Source organism: Haliotis rubra, unplaced genomic scaffold (assembly GCF_003918875.1).
Source record: "Haliotis rubra isolate DU_JTF1 unplaced genomic scaffold, ASM391887v1 Scf1539, whole genome shotgun sequence".
Taxonomy (NCBI): domain Eukaryota; kingdom Metazoa; phylum Mollusca; class Gastropoda; order Lepetellida; family Haliotidae; genus Haliotis; species Haliotis rubra.
Window position 1 is genome coordinate 132,198 of NW_025765491.1, and position 22,412 is coordinate 154,609.

General features: G+C 38.5%; 1 protein-coding gene across 1 annotated transcript; it reads left to right on the forward strand.

The window, feature by feature from the left end:
- Positions 1-202: 202 nt before the first annotated feature.
- Positions 203-20,119, forward strand: LOC124270689 (sodium- and chloride-dependent glycine transporter 2-like). The gene is made up of 13 exons (XM_046705717.1): positions 203-1,160; positions 1,657-1,788; positions 2,767-2,984; positions 3,405-3,545; positions 5,778-5,912; positions 10,763-10,866; positions 12,166-12,194; positions 14,083-14,195; positions 15,685-15,813; positions 16,495-16,573; positions 18,130-18,230; positions 18,674-18,846; positions 19,898-20,119. The coding sequence occupies exons 1-13, from the start codon at positions 956-958 to the stop codon at positions 19,914-19,916; spliced, it is 1,578 nt and encodes a 525-aa protein (XP_046561673.1). The 5' UTR covers positions 203-955; the 3' UTR covers positions 19,917-20,119.
- The last annotated feature ends 2,293 nt before the right edge of the window (positions 20,120-22,412 follow it).

Consider the following 22,412-nt stretch of genomic DNA (forward strand, 5'->3'; position numbering starts at 1 on the left):
TGTACCGTGCCCAGAATAACTATTATGACGCAGGAAAAACCTCAGATGTCCGTCTCACCCAACAGGGAAATCATGCGTATAGAATGATAATCTAAACTACCATTTATAAAATACCACTTATCTATTTACAAAACATATTATTCAATATGTATCAAGTTATTCTATTTCCTTGAAAAAAAGATTAAATGAAAATTAACATCATAAAAATGATCCTTAATTGTTTTGACATTGATATATTTATCCCTGTGATGGGCCAAACCCCAGACTGGGCGACGTGTGTGATACACTTACTCAGCTGTTGTCGTCTAAGAGCCCCTGAACCGCACTATTTCACCTTTCTCCCAAACCTTTTCTGCAATCCAAAGTCATTACATAAAGAAAATGTCCGAGTTCACAGGGGCTCCTTTTCAGTGTAAATGGAGATATTTGTAAATTATATACATCACGCTGGGTGTCAGTTTTTAATGTCTCGGTACAAACATTTCTATTATAGTAGTCTGGTACGCGTCCACTCTCGTCAGAATGTCACCAACTTTCCCACTAAGAAGCTCAAAGCGCCATCTTTGTGACTGAGACTGAAGCCTTGTTGTTGTGACAAATAGAGTTGGTTGAACAAGCAAAACCAACAGTGAATAAAAGCTGTAAAAAAAATTGCTTGTGATTGCTAAAGGAACTACAGTGAAAGGTCCAAGGTCCCTTGGGTACTGACAGAGTACCTCTTGCTCATCCCTAATTATCAGTACCGAGGAACGAGGGTATACAGTCGTTCCAGGTGAAGGTAAGTCAATACAGGTGTTGGTTACGATTAAGCCACGACATAGTCGACGCTAATTACCTGACATGAATCAAACATTGTGTACCTTCAAAGTACCGTCTAATTACTGGAACATAACTACCTTGGACACCTTGTAGTTTGTTAGTTAGATCATGTCCTACTATACATATCTTTTACAGAATGCATTCCAACGGTAATTATGAGGTAGAAGTTGCTGTGACGGATTTGACGGACTCTGAGGACTCCGACCATGGTCAAATGGAAAGGCGAGAGGAGAGAGAACACTGGGCTTCCCAGATAGAATACTTGCTGTCCATGATTGGTTTCTGTGTAGCCCTTGGCAACGTCTGGCGATTCCCGTACATATGCCAGAGAAACGGTGGAGGTATCAATTGTTAAGATCTTCCAAGATTTACTTTATGTCTATAATTCATGTTTTGTTTCAACGTTTAAATTAATCCTTCACATATGTTCACTCAATATCATAAGATCTGCTGATGTTGGTGCATGTTATCTTATCCCAATTGCATAGATCGATGCCGACGATGTCAATCACTGGATTGCCTAGTCCACATTTGATGGTTTACAGATCAACGCCTAATAGCCAGAGTACCACAGAGTGCGGTGTTAAACAAGAAACAAACAAACATTTAGCTGACCAATATTTATTAATGATTCCATGTTTTCGATTCATATTATCCATGTATATCCTTATTCGGCACGTGTTATGTATGCTTTTCCAATACAAATGCATTATAGTCATTTAACATTCGTTACTGACTGAATTACCTTAATTCGTATGAACCAGTTTAGGATTACTCTTCCAAAAGGGCATGAAATATGTACTTGAACTAAAACAACGAAATGTCTGTTTGTTTTAGGGGCGTTCTTGATTCCTTTCGTCGTGTGTCTTGTGCTGTGTGGCCTTCCTCTGGTCTTTCTCGAGGTTGCTCTGGGGCAGTTTTCAGGAATGAGTCCTTCACACGTCTGGAGCCTGTGTCCTTTGATGAAAGGTTGGCGACAACTGTGACAGTAACATATATTTCTGATATGCTACTTAACAGTTTGCTTGTTAGAGCAAATATAAAAGTGACATAAGAGTTACTAGTATGAGTCCTTTACACGTCTGGAGCCTGTGTCCTTTGATGAAAGGTGGGCGACAACTGTGACAGTAACATATATGCTACGTAACAGTTCGCTTGTTAGTGCGAATATGGAAAGTGACATAAGAGTTACTAGTATGCGATTACAAACCTTTGAAACATTGTTGAATATACTTGAGTGAGGAAGTAGGAAATTAGTTGCTCTTTGATATCGCAGAAGAATTCACCACAGTAGGAATGGACTTCACAAATTGTAACCATGTGGCAAATCGAACCCAAGCATTCCTTCGCCTAAACCACTAGGCTACACATCAGTGTTTTTGTTTTTTACTATGATATGTTTTTCCTGGCACAAATTGCATCCAAATTGCTGTAAATGGACTCTATATCTCTGGTAGGCTGCATAACGGTTTGCTTGTAAGAGCAAATATGGAAAGTGACAATAGTTAAGTGATTACGAACCTTTTAATATTGTTGAGTATAGTGTGTGAGTACGTGAATGAGTTTCCGAAAGAGCGTGCGTACGTGCGTGAAGGAGAGGGTGAATGAGTGAGTAGGAGTTTAGTTGCTTTTTGAAACATTATATCTTTGTCGTGAATCGAACCAAGGCGTTCGGGCAGGTGAACCCCTAACTCACTAAGCTACACAGCAGCCTTTTTTGTTTACACTATGATCTCTCTTCTAGCACAAACAATGGGAACAGAAACAATAATATTATAAAATTGGCTTCCATTATAGCCATGAAACATTATATATGTAACATGTAACCAAATAACATAAAAAAGAAAAATTAATGACAAAGTTGATGGAATCAAGTAGCTCAGAATAACACCAAGCTGTTCTTCAACCAGTTCTTCAACGTATCACGTTATTTGTATTTTTGTGCAGGTATCGGTATTGGCATGCTGATCATATGTGTTGGGTCTGCCGTCTACCTGAACGTAATCTGTGGCTGGGCGATGTACTACGCCATATCCTCTTTCAGTTCCGTCCTACCCTGGACGAACTGCAACAACACGTGGAACACTGACACTTGTGTAGCTGGCGTCGAGGCATTGCACCATAGACTAACTGGAGGTATCTCAACCGTTCCCATATCATGTAATATGACCAGATGACAATAAACCGGCATAGGTTCAGTTCGCGGAAAATTGATATGAGAGTCATCACACTGTAGGCAGTTTCTATCAATTTATGTTGCAGTGTAATAAACAGAATAATAAACTCGCTTCCGTGAAATACCATTTTTATTAAATTCGTGAAAGATTTAGTATCAAATCATTTCCTCTTGTAATAAAATTGGTATTACTACATTGGTAAAAGCCAAACATACTATACGAGAGCAATTATCATGAACCTGATGCTAAATCGGGCCGTTGGGGTAGCCTAGTGGTTGAAGCGTTGGTTCGCTACAATGTGTGAAGCCCATTTCTGGTGTGCCCCGTCGTGATATTGCTGGAATATTGCTAAAGGCGGCGTAAAACCATACTCACTCGCTCACTGATGTTAAACCCATACATATTTATATATTCAGCTTCAAGGCGCTTGGGATATCGAAGGGTATCGACGAAATTGGATCGATCAAGTGGGAGATGGCGTTGTGTCTTCTGGCTTCCTGGTTCCTTATCTTCATATGCGTGGTGAAAGGTGTACGATCTGTTGGAAAGGTATAAATATCATGTCAGATATATAGACATTGGTGTAATGAAGAGCAAACGATTAACAAAACAGTTGTTACTAAGTACACAGGTGTTTACTGTAGCATGCTATTAGTGTGGTAATGGGTGTTATGAAAAGGTCACATCTAATGGTGGATCTTTTAGAACCTCTCCTGTTGATAGTCTCTATGTTGAGGCTGATGAGCCTTCTCTTTCCCAACGCCGTATTAAATTATCTTTACAATATATTACCAAACTATATTCTAACGAGTCTAACCCTGCATTTAACTGTGTCTTCACACCTCTTTATGAGGATTTGTATAACAAAAAGCCTTCTCTTGTTCCGCCTCTTGGGCACAGAATTAAACCATTCCTTTCTGCTGCTGGCATTGATCTGGAGAATATATCTCCTTCTCGTCTTCTTTCTTCTCCTCCTTGGCAATTGGTGAGGCCAGACGTTGACTTAACATTAACCTCATTTAAAAAATCCGAAACTAATGATTTACAGTATAAACAAGAATTTAGTCAATTAAGAAATAAATATAATACCTATAAATCCTTATATACAGATGGATCCAAGGATGGTGGCGCGGTTGCTTGTGGCACTGTCATTGGGTCCAAAACAATATCTTCCAGACTACCCAATGACAGTTCAATTTTCACAGCAGAAGCAAACGCAATACTAACAGCTCTTAAATATATTAATAAACACCGTAAATATAAACAATATATCATCTTTTCCGATTCTCTTCGTGTCTTCAGGCTATTAAAATCTTTCTTGCAAACATCCACTTTTATTAGAAATTATTGAATTGTACAATGAACTTGCTACTGGCCAATGCGACATCGTCTTTTGTTGGTTACCCAGCCACGTTGGCATTTCTGGGAACACAATGAGTTGATCTTGCTGCTAAAGCAGCACTCAACAAATCTGTGACACCACTTCTTATCCCATACTCTGATTACAAAGCTGCTATAAGATCTTATATCCGTGATCTGATGCAAAAGAAAGTAAGGACACCCAAGTAGGTATCAATAAATTACATGCAATAAAACCCTACATTGGTTTACACTTACTTGGGTTGTCAGTCCAGATTTGAAGAGGTCATCTTACGACGATGTCGTATTGGCCCACACGATATACGCATGAGTACCTATTAAAAGGTGAGGATCCTCCGTTTTGTATCCCTTGTGATGAAAGAATCACGGTCAAGCATGTCTTGCTTGACTGTGTTGAGTACTCCATCACAAGGGATATCTATTTCAAATCACGAACTATGAAGGATCTTTTACTAATGTAAGTCCTCATTTAATTATTGCTTTTTAAAAGAATTAACTTTGTTAACAGACTTGTAAATAGCTAAATATTTTATGATTGGAAGTTTGACTTAGTACCATAGATTGTTAGTGGCTGTATCCTCGAGGGGGGTTAAAGTACTGTAAAATTATTGTCCTCCTGAGAGGGTACGTAAGTCCCAAAGCATTCAAAGTAAATTTCAACTTTCCGTTTTTTAATCGTAGAATATGTGTAATTTTAATGTATGGCTAGATATATCTTAATTGCTAACGGCTGAGGGGATGATATAAATCCAGCTAGGGCCCATGCAGGAAGCAAATGTACTGTAAGTCCCCATGGTCCCTAGTATGGTGATCTACCTTCAGTTGTTAGCGATCTATAGCCCATTTTTATATTGTGTTGTCCCCTATAGTTAAAATGTTTTAGATTCAATTACTAGTTTTACATATATATCTGTGATAATCTAGATATTTTACTGTCCTTCGTTGGCAGAATTTTATAATTTCACTTAAATTGTTGATATATTTATAACTTGCTTTAGTCACGATATGGCTGAAATATTGCCGATGTGACTTAAAATCATAACTCACTCACTCACTCACATCTAATGGATGTATACCCTTCGCTTAAATGAACATTAAATTATACATAGTGTAACTACTGAGAATACAGAGCATGAAATGATATTGGTAATTAAGACGAATAGTACAGAGAATGTTAATTTTCATATCCGTTTTACAATAGTATATCAATTCAGTTCGTTGCGAGATGGGGCGGTGGGATAGCCCAGTGGTTAAAGCGTTCGCTCGTCACGCCGAAGACCCGGGTTCGATACCCAACATGGGTACAGTGTGTGAAGCCTATTTCTGGTGTCCCCCGCCGTGATATTGCTGGAATATTGCTAAAGGCGGCGTGAAACTAAACTCACTCACTCGATATTTCAGGCCGTCTATGTAACAGCAACTCTACCGTATGTCATCCTTACTGTTCTGCTCATTCGTGGACTGACTCTACCGGGAGGAACCGATGGAGCTGTATTTTATATCACCCCAAATTTCAGTAAACTTCTGGAAATACAGGTATTATCTCACAGACTAAAGACAGGCAGAGTTACGGTCGTGCATAGGCGGATCCAGAAATTTTCAAAGGGTGTGTGTGTGTGTGTGTGTGTGTGTGTGTGGTGTCATGCGGGTTTAAACTCCCTGAACCCCACCTTGGCTCCGCTATTGCAAAACATTAACTTCAATGTGATCTTTAGTCATTTTCAGGTAATTTATCGAGTTCATTTTAATACACGACTGTGGCGGATCCAGAGAGGGGGTTCAGGGGGTTCGAACCCTCCCCTATCTGGATCCGCCACAGTCGTATTAAAGTGGACTCATAAGAGTACCTGATTGTCCAATAATTGTATATTTAACTTGATGCCACATACCTGTCACAAGTATATTATTATTATTATTAAACTGTCAAGATACATGGCGGGTTTATAGTATTCCCAGAGATTATTGAGAAAGTTGTTTCGGCAAATATCTAATGCATGTATATAAACTATAGAACTTTTTACTTAAATGAATATTTTGAGATATGATTCTCTCACAGTCTAAGTGTCTTTTCAGTACTTTGTGAGACCTCCCTGCCCAGCAATACACAGCTGAAGTACACTACCAATCAAAGTTTGTAGGAAATCGTGTGACAGTTTATCCCAATATTCGACCACTTTTTTCTTCATATCCTCAATATTTCTAAGTCCTTTTTGGTTTATTCTGTCCTTCATTAGTCCCCACACATTCTCAATAGGGTTAAGATCTGGGCTGTAGCTGGGCCAGTCTGAAACTTGAACATTTTCGTCCGACATCCACTGTTTTGTATTGCCCGCAGAGTGTTTTGGGTCGTTATCATGCTGGAAAATCAAATTATCCTTATATAGTCTTCTGGCCATTGGAAGGAGGTAATTATTTAAGATGTCAACATATCATTCCTTCGTCAAATTTTCAGTGAAAATACACAACGGCGTGACTCCACATGCTGATATCCCACCCCACATGTGAAATTTCTTGCTATGTTTTGGGCGTGCACTGTAAAAAAATTACCGTGATTTTGTTACGGTATTATGCCTGGCAGCTGGTTGCCAGCAGATTACCGTAGTAAAAATGGTTGTACCGTAAGTACAGCACCGCACTGTAGATACAGGCTTTCCACGTAGGTACGGTAATTTGTTGGCAACCAGCTGCCAGGCATTAAACCGTAGTTACAGTACATACAGTAATCTGCCTGAAGCAAAAAGATGCCATGAATTTCACTGTTGTATCATAACACACAACATATTACACTGAAGTCCTGTAACTTACCTTTTAAAACCAAAATTAAACACACACTTTCAACATTAACAAAAGACAAAGGGAGAATTTTTCTTAAAATAAGCACTTTAATTATTTTCACATGGTTTTCTTAACACTGGCTTGCATGTACATACACATTACATGCATACCACAAAATAAGAGGCAAATCCAACAGTCAAGATAGTGTGCAATTCAACCTTATTAACTGCTATTCCCTTATAAGTGAATGAAAACGGAGTCCCATTTTCTTCAGATCAAAACATATCATTATTGACAACAATTATAAATAAATGAACACTTTAATTATTATCAGCAGATACAACACCACTTTTGCTGGCTAGTAATTTAAGCATGTTCAGGTAAACTACACTGAAAACACCATACAGTACTCACATGGTTTTCTTAACACTGGCTTGCATGTACATACACAGCCCAAGCCAACAAAATAGTCTATCATGAGTGACATATCATAAGAGACAACTCCCTCAAATAAGTCATGTCCAACACATGGTGGTAAACCTGGATTCTGCACATGAAAATTTGTCAGAGAATTAAATACTGAAACCTGTTTTATACCATGGCATGACATTCCAGGATTATCAATAGTGTGTGAAACACATTCATCATAAGACTGTTTTGTTCTTCCTTCATGCCCAGCCTGTTCAAATTTATGGCTCTTCAAATCAACTTGTGTCATGTGACAGTACCTGCAAAAAGTATTGAGCTGAAAGCTCTCTTGAAAGCCCCTATCATATGAGAGAACCCAGATTGTCACCAAGAATACAAATAAGTGATCCCTTAAGAACGCTTTTTCCAGAGTCAGAATTCACAGTAATTCCTGTGTTTTCAAGTATTTTCAGGTCTGCTAACAACTTTTCAAATACCTTTCTTTGTCCAAACTGTTTTATTTCTATTTCTCTACATAACATGACCAACTGCATATGATCAATACTGGATCTTTTATAGGACTCAAAGTTACCAAGTGTAAAATATACACCAATCAGCTTGTGTTTTTTCTTTGCTGCCCTAAGAGGATTGACCACTTCAAACGCATCCTGATAAAGAATCAACTGGAAACGTTTACCTTCAGTGGCAAAAACATCATTAGATTTAAATGCATTTCCATCACAAATATCTGATAGTGTGCCACATGCATTTCCAGTAGAGGTGCCAAATTTAAAATGCGATTTGAAGTTTTTGAAAAGCATGGCTAGAGCTTCACAGATAGGCACATAATGGTAGGTTTTTGCCTTATTGTTGCTATCATAACCAAGAAATATTTCTTTTGGCTCAATATACACAAAGTGATTCTTGTCAAAAGTTTTCTTCTATTTTGGGCACTTTGCAGTGGTCCACTGTTGCATGTTGTAAACAAGTCAGACTTTGTGATTTCTGACTTAACTTCACTGATAATGTCTTCTGGTACCCTCATTGATTGCATTCTTTCATGTAACTTTTGTAACTGAATAGAAAGACTTATCTCATGCATCTTTTGAAATTCAGTGATCAACACTTGAATAACTGATTCTGGCAATAAATATTTTCCTTGCAACTTGAGGTAAAACGCAGCAAGACTTTTTAGAAATCATAGCTTGTTTTCTCATTTACTTGAAATTCATCAACAGTTTCTGTATCAAAAGATTCATTCAGTTGGTCTTGATTATTTTCACCTATTTGCAAAAGCAGTATCTCCATCCCCATCTGGGTTAACATCAACAGCATGGACTGGTTCTCCAAAACCATTATCGTGTGTGCTTTCATTTTCAGAATTAAGTGACAGCTTAATTTCTTTTTGATAATTGTTTCCAATCATCATGTAAATGTTTTCTGGAGAGGTGTGAAGAAAAAGTTGATTTCTTACTAAATGGTGGCTTCCCTGACAGGATTCAAATGGACACTGAACTTTTTTGCATTATTTGTGAAATGCCTTTTCAAATGAGCAACTAAACTTAGGGAAATTGACAAATATATTATGACAATCCAAAATTGTACATTTTAAATTCAAATCTTTTGACTCAGCTAAACGACTTGCAAAGTGCCCCTATTAGTTGCAACCATGGATCATCGGCCTTTGGCAATGTGATCTTATTACATTGGACTTAAAGGCTGAATATTTGACAAACAACTTTTCGCAAGTTTGAAAACAACAGCGATATAACACATTTGGGATATTGCGATGAAATTTGTAATGAGAAACGTATCTCAAAGGACGATCGCAACTGAAGTTGCAATGATCACAGCAATATGTAGCCATTGGCCGTACACGTGCAAGTGCGATAGCCAGAAATATAGCAAATGTAAACAGGTAATTGTACATCAGCATGAATCTAGACCTTTTGTAGTAACAAAAAACCTTAACTTCTTACACAGTGCCTTATTCGGCTCAAAACATTTCTTACATCGGAGAGGAGAGTTTCCGAAAATGTCGCCGATACTACTATAATGCCCGGATCATATCCCACAATACACTAAATTAACTGGGCAGTACCGTATATGTGGTTTATTGACGGTAACGCACCGTACGTGGGAGCCACGGTAACAAACGTATAGAAATAACAGTGGATGGACTGTAATTTCAAAGGTAATATTTTACAGTGTGGGTAGATAGGTTACACGGTATCTTTTGTCCAAATTTTCACACAGTTCGGAAAAAGCCAGACAGAACTTTCATCCGATTTAAACATCTCTCCTTTTGAGTTCGTTCATCAATGGTGAGGGAATTCCGCGTTTTGGTCACCTAGTTAAGTCTTTGTAATTCTTGTCTAAGAGTTTCATTACATACCCGAAGACTTCCTCTATTAATCATCTCATTTCTGATATTCTCAACGCTTTTCAATTTTCCCCTACACACAATCTGACCAAGTCGCCGGCGATCCGTAGTACTGAACTTCCTTGGCCTCCCTGCCGCTGTCTTCTGCTCAATCCCAATTCCTGACTGAATATTCATCCAAGTTCTGTATACTGTAGACAGAGGAATGTCATGTCTACCATCTAACTCTTTAGTATTTTTCACGCCCATTTCAAAATCATTTAGAACCAGCTTTCTTTTCTTTTCTGCTGTCAAATCTGCCATATCAACAAAAGAAGCCGTCTGCTACATCAGGGGAGATAAATCTTGATGTATTTAGGTTCGTTCTTAAGTCTACAAGAGTTGCCTCCCACATTGAGTGCCTTACTACATAATGTAACACCTATTTTAAAATGTTGTTATCAGTATAAGGAAACAAATATTTTCTCAATAATATTTCTGGGGAAAACTTTAATTACTATGTTATGCTGATGACTGATAGCAGCAGTATTTCAATGATCGACTTACCTTTCCATTGATACCTTCCTTTGATAATATTGTTTTAAAGAAAAAGTCAATTTTGAATGTCTAATACTGCACAGCCCAATACAGTATCAGGAAAACGAGAAAGGCTTCTGGGCACAGTCAAGTCGTCAGGACTCAAGCCGTACTTACGTTTAACAACCTAAAGAATATTTTTATACGACGTTCTCTCAAGAATTTTACTTCTCCAGATGATCTTCCACCATCATTCAATTTGCATAAGAAGATAATCCTGAGGTAATATTCTCTTCTTCATCAGGTGTGGTTAGAGGCGTGTCTCCAGGTGTTCTACTCCCTGGGTCCGGCCTGGGGTTGTATCATTACCATGTCGAGCTACACCAAGTTCAACACAAACTGTCTCAGGTAATACCAGGACAGTCAACATCCAGAATGTCATGTTTCATTTTGAAAGCCTTGTCACCGGCATTTTCAAGGTTACGTTTTAATAGGATCTCACTGACATATCAAGTTCAATATAAAGGGATCTCACTGATACTTTGGAAAGGAATCTCAACGGCATTTCAAGGCCCATTTTGATAGATGTTCAAGTGGGATTTCAAAGTTCAGTTTGAGAGGATTTCTTTGGTATTTGTAGGGTCAATTTGGAAGAAATCTCAGTGGCAGTGGAATCTCTATTTGCAGTTAGATTCTACTGAAAGAAAAAGCAGATTGTCGAAGGCAATAACAGAGTCTCAGATAGACTATTTGTCCGCTTATTGACAAGCTTTTGCAAATCAGTGGTCGGAATCAAAGCATTTGGCAAAGCATGTCGCTGAAAATTCACAAACATTGAAAATATCCTTTATTCGCATAATGATAGGCGTTGAACGTGTGTAAGTCATCGTGAAATAGGTATCACTAAAGAACTTTAAGCAAGCATCTTAATATTTAATCAAGTGTTTTCCCAAAATCTTGAAACATAGTCTCTTTCAAATCTCCCCGCTGATTATGATTTTGACACTGACTGACCAACCAGAAGCGAGTATTCTACAATACTTGTGATAGAATATATAGTGAGTGAGTGAGTTTAATTTTAACCCGCTTTTAGCAATATTCCAGCAACATCACGGCGGGGGACACCAGAAATGGGCTACCCCACCACCCCTAGAATATATATAACCTTCTGGGGAGTTTTAATTATGGGGGCGCGGTGGGGGTAGTCTAGTGGTTAAAGCGTTGTCTCGTCGCGCCGAAGACCCGGGTTCGAATCCCCACATGGGTACAATGAGTGAAGCCCATTTCTGGCAGGTCCCCCGCCGTGATATTGCTGGAATATTACTAAAAGCGGCGTAAACCAAACTCAGTCAGTCAGTTTTATTATGGGACTTCCAACGTATCTTTCAGTTGAACCCAACCGTAAGCTTGATATTTAAAGAGAATGTTCTGCCTGGCTTCAGACTTGAGTTCTTAACTATTTAACAACAAGAGGGTCAATTCCGTGATATGAATGGTTGACTTCAGAGAGCAGCAATGTACAGATGCAGTTACATACTTCAACCTCCGATTGAATTTGGTGGATGATTGATTGTGTTCATGTACATAGTTTCTGTTTTTAATCTTATTCAGAAATGCGATTCGTGTGTACCTTCTGTGTGGAAGGAACAAGCATGTATGCTGGTCTTGTTGTCTTCACGATACTTGATACATGTCCCACGAGGCCAGTGTGCCGATAACAGAAGTTGTGTCATCAGGTAAGTACATATCATTTTGGCACATCATGAATGACAAAGGAAAGAATGTGTGTGTGTGTGCGTGCGTGCATGCGTGCGTGCGTGCTTGCGTGTGTATGTGTGAGTATGAATGCGTTAGCATGTCTGTATTTGTGACTTTGGTTGTACGTGTGAAATGACAGTCTGCATCTGTCTGTTAGCGATATGTGCATTCAGCGAGGAAACCTAGGGCACGTTCTATAAACGTATTCATATTAGTTGTGTCTGGTCTAATGTCCCCACACACCAATGTTCAAGGTATTTGACGACAGCCATAAAATCATCGCGTCAAGATCAAACAATCAGTCTTTTTATCTCACAGGCAGCAATTCAAACCGATCCCAACGATCGGGGTTGCCATGCTTTCAACCAAGTCACTGAACCAGGTGACCCAATCCAATAAGACGCATCTCACACCCATGATAGGTTGTTAACGAGCAATTCTAACCCGTATTCATCACCGGTTCCCAGTTTAATGGACTCTTATGACTAGGGGTGTTCCGATTAATTGAAATAATCGAAGATTGGTCGCAGTGACCAAACGCCCGAGCAATCGATCACATTTTCTCGTAATCGAACATAAACGATTTTTTAACTACTTTTGTAGTCTTTGAAATACTTGACAATGGAACATATCGTTGAAGCTGTCAGTGCCTGAAAACGTGTTTAATTCTTAGAAAACTCACTTCACTAACTGAAAGTCATGACTGAATATTTCTTGAAGACTCCAGGAAGTTTATGTTCATGATATATAAGTCATCACTTTAAAGTAGCAAGTTGCATCATCTTATACATATCAGCAATAACAACCTGGATAGGAAAATCTAAAAAATGACGCTAACCAATTTTTTCGATGATTGTTCGTTGGTAATGAAGCAATCATCAATTGTGAGATTTCAACCAATTCCCAACACTACTTATGACTAACAATGGGCTGAATTACATCATCTTTCACTTGATCACACGCGTGCATATTTCTGTATGATATACTGTGAACACAGATAAGCATGGTCTATTGTGGAATAAATTCCAACAACCATGATGACCTGAAAATAGCATGTTACATGAACATCTGTTCTTTTTCCTTTTATTATTGTTTAACAACATGAACGAAAAATGAAGCCAGGTGCTCAATGTATGTAGCTCAATGTATATGTATACACTCACAACATAATGTATTGAAGCCTACCACTATTGTCACAAATTGTGTCGTCAAAATCATGACGTTACAACCATGCTGGCTGTCGCCTATTACTACGTTTTACTTCTTCTATTTTCACTAACTGTTACGTTATAATCTTCATGATGACACAGACACTGCCATGGTGTGTCGCCTATGACTACGTTTTCCTTTCCTTCTATTATCACTAACTGTTACGTCATAAGCTTTATGATGATACAGATACTGCCGTGGTGTGTCGCCAATGACTACGTTTTACTTCTTTTATTGTCACTAACTGTTACGTCATACGTTTTATGATGACATAGATACTGCCGTTGTGTGGCACCAATGACTACACATAGTTTTTATTACAACTGAAGAAATGCTGAGCGGTGAAAGATCCTGCGTACATAAACGACAATGTGAGGAATCTACTTTTTATACAATTTATGATTATGTACCAGAATTAATCACTCCTTGTGATAGGGGCGGTGGGGTAGCCTAGTGGTCAATGCGTTGACTCGTGATGCCGAAGACCCGAGTTCGATTCCCCACATGGGTACAATGTGTGAAGCCTATTTCTGGTGTGCCCCGCCATGATATTTGTGGAATATTGCTAAAAGCGGCTAAAAACCATACTCACTGATTCGCTCACTCCCTGTGTATTCCTGAGGGCTGTTTTGTTCTAAATTTGTTATTTTTTTGCAGGACCTGGATTGGGCTTTGTTATTTACCCAGAAGCCCTGGCTCATCTTCCGGTTCCACAGTTGTGGAGTTTTATCTTCTTTGTCATGATCATCCTTCTGGCAATGGATTCTCTGGTTAGAATACACCAATGCTACAAATTTGTTTTTGCTGGTAATGGCTTCATCCGGTGTAAAATATACCTCAAACATAATTTTCATAATTATGATATTAATCACTGATCTAATTTTACCCAGTGATTGAATTAGTTCGATTCGACTTGCATATGCATCTGCATCTGTCTTAAATCACCTGAAGAAGGGGCAAGAAGTAGCCCAGAAACGTTGTGATATACAATAAACAAGAAGTTGCCATCCATATACTCGTCTTATATATTCACCAACTTCTAAATGCCTCTCAAGAATCTTACTGTAAGGGACGTTTTCGCGAAACGGGCTTGATAAACGAGCTAAACTGGACCTAATCTCGTGTTTTCACGATTTGGCATTCTCACACGTTTGACAAAGTTACAGTTTTCGCGACCTCGATGTAAATTGGCTCAAATTTAGTGTTTCCGCATTCTGTTTTGGCATAGTTAGAATGCAAGATCTCTTACATTATATCTCACACTTGTGATGCAGATGATACATTTTGCGCATATGACCATATGTTGCAGAGCATGATAGTTGACCATGACAAATACACAGAACGTGTGAGGTTCATTATTAAATGTAGTTTGCAGATTAGGTATTTTGACCTTCTTTGAGTGGCATTTTATTTGGGAAGTACAATATTGAAAACCTTATGGATAACAACTTCTTTTATTTCGTGAGTCCGACGTTTCAGTGTGGAGTTTTGCACCGTTGTCAAACAGGTAGACTAATGCTTAGTCCCTGAATATATATAATTTTGATAGTAACAAACAAGCCCATTTAAATTGAAAAGGAACCCTAGGGAGACAAGAGATTCAGAACCTGAGGAAATCTAGACTTGCTTTATTGAGGGCTTTAGCACTGCAGAGAGGCTTGGCAGTAGGGAAAATAATGTGGTTCAGGGACTGTGGAGACAGACTATCAAGCAGGTATCACAATCTGTATCGAAACGTCGTACGTTTCTTATTCATAAAGTTTGTCAGATGTGTATTTTGAAGCTTATTTTAATATACTTTGAAATAATAGACTAGTGATTGTGTGGAACTGAATAACAATGTATACAGGAGGACCTTAACCTAAAATCTTGAAATCTTTATTGTGTAGAGGTAAATAAACTGACGTACAAAAGAAAGTACACATTCGGTGCTTTTGGATTACTTTCCAAAAAGCGACGTAAATGTTTTGAAAAGAGTTTTTACAATGATATATAAGTCACAGACTTTCCTAATATGTTGCCAAAACACCACAGATATCGTGCCCAATTGCGAAGTTGCCAGTCAAAATTACAACACTTTTCAAATAATTCCCAAACACCCGGTGTATACTTTCTTTTGTACGTCAGTTTATGATGCGTAACATGTGATAGTCTTATAACAAACAAACACATGTATCAAGTCCAAGTCAGTGGTCATCGTGCCAGTGGCGTGTCATGCAAATTTGACATATGCACACCTATAATCATGTTTGTTGGTAGTTCTCGCAGGTTGAAACCTTCATGACGGCAATCTTGGATGAATACCACAACCTAGTGAAATGGAGAATACCAATCGCTGCTGTCTACTGCCTGGTGTCATTTCTCCTTGGACTTGTAATGACCACTGAGGTGTGTGTTAGGGCATGCGTGCGTGCGTGCGTGCGTACGTATGTGTGTGCGTCCATGTGCGTGCGCTTGTATTTGTGTGGTCATATAATATCTATAAGTCTTCTATCCAAAGCAAAAATGGATGGCCCTTACAACTTTCTGTAGCCGTATCGTATTCAAAATGTTTTCTTACAGATTTCAATAACACACATTGATTTCTCGGTCGTTTATTAATATATTTAATTATAAAGATGATTATGACTGCATGTCTTCTTTCCGCTCGTTTTAATATTTCCAGGCGTATTGCTTAACTACGACAATCCTATTTACATGATATTGTGGGGCGGTGGGGTAGCCTAGTGGTTAAAGCGTTCGCTCGTCACGCCGAAAACTCGGGTTCGATTCCCAACATGGGCACACTGCGTGAAGCCCATTTCTGGTGTCACCCGCCGTGATATTGCTGAAAAGCGGCGTAAAACTAAACTCACTCATGACATTGAATACGACAAACACTGTGTTATTGTTTATATGTCTTGACGTAAAGATAGCTGTGCAATTTCAACTGTAGCCTAATTCACGGTATTCTGTTTACCATTGCAATGTGCACTGAAGTGATTTACAGAAAGGAAATATAAATATGACGTCAAGTTCTTGCTTGTTAATATTTTGATCTTTAATTTCAGGGTGGAATATGTGTTCCAGCTTGTAGACTGGTACATTGTGGCGCTTTTCATAACATTTGCTGCGTTGCTGGAATGTGTCATGGTGTCGTGGTTGTATGGTAAGGACTGTTCGCTAGGCACATCCTATGGTTTTAAAACACCAGTCCATTTATCAACTGAATATTTCTGGCCAATGATCCATCTGATATAAGTATGTCAGTATTTAAGTTTCAATTTTCTAAAAGACAGTAGGTATTTGCCCAATGTAAACAAATGGAGAAAAAACACACAAACGCTCCACAGTTTTAAGTAAATATATGTGCCACTGACGTTTTTGTGGTTGGAATTGTTACGATGTTTGCAAATGTAACATTTCTTATTGAAGAGTGTTTTGTTTATTTGGATGATGTTAACGCCGCACTCTTTCCACCTATGTGACGGCTGTCTGTAATCAGCCGAGTCTGTAACAGACAACCCAGTGATTGACATCATGAGCATCTATCTACACAATTGGGATACAATGACATGTGTCAACGAAGTCACAGAGCATGAGACCCGTGAAGGTCCGGGTTAGAATTGATCTTCAGTAACCCATGCTTGTCGTAAGAGGCGACGAACGGGATCGGGTGGTCAGGCTCGCTGACTTGGTTGACACATGTTATCGTATCCCAGTTGCGTAGGTAGATTCTCATGCTGTTGATCACTGGATTGTCTGGTCCAGACTCGATTATTTACAGACCGCCGCCATATAGCTAAAATATTGCTGAGTGCGGCGTAAAACTAAACTCACTCACTCACTCATAGAGCATGACTTGCCCATCCCCGTTAGTTGCCTCTTACTGCAAACATGAGTTTGCTGAAGACCAATTCTAACCCAGATATTCATAGGCGACAAGCATGGGTTGCCGGAGATCAGTTGTAACAAGGACCTGTCGTGAAGACAGATTCTTGCAATAATAATGCCTCAACGCTGATCTGGACCAGTACCTAGAGAATACACACATTTCGTTTAATTTCGTCAGTTGGGAATAAGTTCATTAGAGGATATCCTTTAATGTCACTAATTCTGACTTACGGACCCCGATTTGTCAAAGAAACAGAGAACCCTTACACAATGTCCCTGCAAATAGGATTCAATAACTGTCGGGTGTACTTTGGGAAGGTTTATTTGGTCGTTATTTTCATTACAGAGGTAGCAAGTTTTAGCACTGCAACATGCGGGAATAAAATATATAATTGGATCACTGAATATCAGTGATGTCACGAGTTGTTAGCGAGAAGGGAAAGCATTCTTCCGCAGCGCCAGCCATTTTACAATTTTTCATAACAAATGTTTGTTACCTTACGTGCATTGCGGTTCTCTCGCTATAAGACAGCGCAGTACCGCCAGTCGCCGAGCTAAATAGAAGTCAGGGAATTACGAGCTCAGATGTTGATATCTCAACTACCTGGCATTTTAGAAGTTGATGGAAAATAGAAAAAGTATAATACCTTATGGATAACAACTTCTTTATTCATTATGATGATCACTCTTGCTTGACAACGGTATAGGAAGCTATACCGAAACGTCGCGTCATAATAAATCAAGAAGTTGTTGTCAATAAAGTATTATACTTTTTCTATCTCAACTACCATTTGTCGAAAACTCTTTCTAATATTGTGTCTATCTTTGTAGGTATTGACCGTTTCAGTGACGACATACAACTGATGATTGGCAGACCAGCACCCCTATTCTTCAAGATCACATGGTGTTACATTACACCAGCAATGCTCCTGGTAGGTATCAACGTATTTCATGGAATCGCCTCTTTATGACCTCAGGGAATATATACAAGCAACAATTTCATTTCCATCCCATAAGAAATAGATTCTATAAATAGTAACCATTGTTAGATTCAAACGTTTTTAGGGATCGCTATAACACAGTGATGATACCAAGTGTTCGCGAATAGGTAAGCGGTTCCTGTCCAAACGATAGCACGCATCATAAACACACACAAAGGCAAGTCAGTTGTTCAATTGAAACAAATATATGCCTGCCTGGAAGCTTTGGAAAGATCTACCAAGGTTTCTTTACAAAATACGCTTGAAAGGGTCTGATGCTAAACAATACACACAGTGACATATATACGTCTGTATGTGTGTTTATTATGTGTGTTGTGTGTATTTGTTGCGTGTGTGTGTGTATGTTCTTTCATATTTGATTTTTCATTTTTCAGATGACTGTTGTTTTCACTTTCGCCCAGTATAAATCACCAACATATGGAGAATATGTGTATCCTTATTACTCGACTGTAATAGGATGGATAATCGCTTCGATTCCCTTGATGCCTGTGATAATAATGATGTTTCTCGCTCTTTACCGTAGGAAAGGAAAGGAGGTGTTTTTCAGGTAATTCGGTTTAAAGGTATCAACATTCTCAATGAAACAGTTTCCATTATTTCTTTGTTGTTTAACGCCGCACTCAGCAATATTTCAGCTATTTGGCAGCGGTCTGTAAATTATCGAGCCTGGACTAGACAATCCAGTGACCAACAACATGGGCATCAATCTACGCATAAATTGGGATACAATGACATGTGTCAACAAAATCAGAGATCCCGTTAGTCGAGTTATAACATGCATGGGTTGCTGAAGATCAATTCGTATCCGCATGTCGCCGTGAAAGTGCATGAGTCTTGAAAGTGACGTTATAAACCATATCACCTCACCTCTTTAGATCTATTTTATCATTTGAATGGTGATACATATAGTAATCTACGGTGATTAAAAGCTCATCACTGCGTTGAAAACGTATCACTGAAACGTTGCTGTTCCTTTTGAAAAAATGAAATGTGATAATTGTTTGTGTGAAGTGGAACTGAATAGACTAATGTGTCTTTACGCAATTCGTAAAAAAAACAAGATAAATATATAGGTTTAATAATTAGCAAATAATCCCGTCGTTAACAACAAGGAGAGTTCTATGGATATGCAAGTTCTTTAATATAATATGAGCGTCGTTTCGGTGTAGCTACTAACACCGTTATCAAGCAAGTGATGAACAATACTGAGGCAAGGTATATATATACATAGTAAAGTTAGAACAGTAAGTGATTGATGTTTGCACAATTAATAGGGTTGATGTACATGATTGGAGTACACTCAAAGAAGTAATCCCGTCATTGTTTCATCTGGAAGTAATACCTTTCTTCAGTATATGCCTGTTGACTCTTGGTTAAATGAGTATGACATTCTAGACTCATAATATATGGCAACAGGTCCTTGAGTATTTTTACAGCTCATGACAGTGTCTTGGATGTGTATGCAATACTGTAAACGCGGTCGTCAGTAGCTGTGCGAAAAGATTTGTGTAAGGCTTCTAGTTTTTAATGCTCCTGATGGAAGGGCTTTTTTAGCAATGTTTCTGTGCGGAGTGCTTATGGTATTGGATATATTTCAGAGGATCAAGATGTCCCTGAAACCTGATGACACATGGGGTCCATCTGAACCATCTCACCGTGCAGAGTACATCAAGAAACACAGAAGATCTTCCACTCTTAAAAGTGCCTTCAAATCGTCGATTTCCTGGAAAGGGTAGATAACCGCAGTTGGTGAACCTTTGGGCAAGACGTAGGCACCACAATGGGTACCATTTAACGTTTTGCTACCTATATGTGACTCGGAATATCCGACTGGCAGGTCTATCATCAGTCTATACATAATATCTGAGATATATTCATATAAAGGAATATACATCATTATCTTGCCTCACACATTAATGTCGTTTCTGATTGGCTGAGCGCTCTTCTATTATTTTCAATGTACCCCGCTTACAAAGCAAGTAACATTTTCTATGTACCCTGCTGGGAATGCCGAACTCATTTGGTACTTCGTAATAGTAATTCTTTATCTCTAATAACATTGAATCACGTATGATGTACAAGCATATTTATTGGTATCTTGCCAAGCTCTGTCCTCTCGAGCTCAATGCAGTGTAACCAGAATGCTGCGATTACTACCTCAAGGTGGCCAAATTCAGCCATCCCATTTCTTTGCAGCATTTCCTTACAGACATATATAGAAAATTGATTTTACGGGTGTGGAAAGTGGGGAAAACGATACAAAGTATCTGATGCAGCTGAGATTATTCTTCAAAACACCATATGTACATTTAACAATCACTTATCATTAAGTGCAACCAAAGCATTAGAAAAAAGCCATATTTGCAGACAGCATAACATTACCTTTGGTCGTAGTTTCAAATGTTTGACACCGAAAGCCTGTCCGTTAACTCAAAGGAAATAACCCTTGTGGTCACAATGAAGTATAGGTTGCCATGTGTTTTCCAATATGATTAAGTCAGTGAATACATAGCTAGACTTGCTAAAGACTATAGGAGCTTCGTGTAAGGCATCATAGATACTTCACAAACATGGTACAGGACCCTTAGCATCATTAGCTTATTGCCTCACCACTTGCGAATTAAGCGTTGGCAGATGTAAATGTTACTGAAGATGTTGGCCCCGCCAGCCATGGTGGTGTTTGGGATGTTAATTCTGGCCGAACCCTGCAGTTTTTCCTGCAGATTATGACGAACGCTTGGAACCTGGGGATATCAAGACATGCTTCATTTTAGGGCGTAAGCATTACAAGTAAAGGGATGGGCGGAAGGGGAAATAATATCGTTCTGTGACTGGGACAAGACATGGAAAACAAAACATTTGGACAACAAACCATTGTTTGGGTCTTTTAATTGTAAATATGATTCAAATAAGCAACAGATTTCAGATATCCTTCAAATGCACATTTGGTTGAAAGTGGAAAATATACATTTATTCCTAGACAGAACGAATGTTTACATATAATTCCAAAGAAAGTATAACAGCTTTGAGTTATCCAATTTGTCTTTTTCTTCTACCCATCCCTACATACGCTCAATCCCATGTATGTCTCAGTAGGGCTGTAACGATGCATCGAACTATCAATGGGTTGCAATTGTTGAGTCTCCGAGAGCAATTAATTGATGGTAGAAGCGAAAGACTATCGATGCTTCGATAGTATGTGTGACTATCGATAGTTTAGTAATTGACTTCCGTTGATAAATGCGCAGCCCAAAATACAAGATGTTTGGGTGCAGACTTGCAGCTTCATTGAGTTTATGTTTTAACTGTTTACTTGAAGTTTCTTGTCAATTCAATTCAATTTCTTTATTCTCATAAACCACCTTGGTGGTACAAGAGCATATATTGTAAACATATATACAAATACAAATTCAAATTCAAGATGGCAGTTAACAACATTTTTTCTGACAAGAGATGATAGATGTAGGATATATTTTGATAGATTTACTATGTCTCGAGATGTTTTTACAGATAATATTTTCGTGAACTTTGTTTCATTGGGAAAAGAGGTCAAGTGGGAGAGTAAATATTCTTTCCTCAAAGTATCTAATGCTTTGCAATGAAAAATATAGTGGTATTCATCTGCGATGCTTTTAGAAGTACATAGTTGACACGTTCTCTCGTCCCTTGAATATTTTTCCAGCGAAGCCTGTCTCAATAGGTAAAACTATGGTTACATGTTCTAAATCTCAATAATGGCAAAGAAATGCGTTTGCGTTTGGGAAGGAGGAGATATACATCAAAATTGGGAAATGGCTTTTGGAGTGCTGATAGTGTATACCCTTAGGACTAGAAATAATGTCATTGTGCCAGTTTTGGATAAATTGATCTTTAAAGAATATGTTCAACTTTGTGACCAGCCACTGGGTGAAGTACAAATTGAGGGATTATCAAAAACATACGAGAGTCAGTATTAATCTAATATATTTTACCCAACGTGCGAGCCAGGGATTATGTTATGTTTTTATCTAATTGATCTTTGAAGTGATAAATACCTGTAAATTAGAAGTTCGTAAGCTTAAAAAAACACCTTCTTGGTAAAGTTAACTTGTGCTTAAAAAGTTTAATAAACGC

What these genes read in the sequence shown, in the direction of transcription:
- LOC124270689 (XM_046705717.1), top strand. Translation starts at nt 956, where the DNA reads ATGCATTCCAACGGTAATTATGAGGTAGAAGTTGCTGTGACGGATTTG. An exon ending in TTCTGGCAATGGATTCTCTG is followed by an intron (nt 14,196 to 15,684) that starts GTTAGAATACAC and finishes GTTTGTTGGTAG; the next exon opens with TTCTCGCAGGTTGAAACCTT. An exon ending in TTACACCAGCAATGCTCCTG is followed by an intron (nt 18,231 to 18,673) that starts GTAGGTATCAAC and finishes TTCATTTTTCAG; the next exon opens with ATGACTGTTGTTTTCACTTT.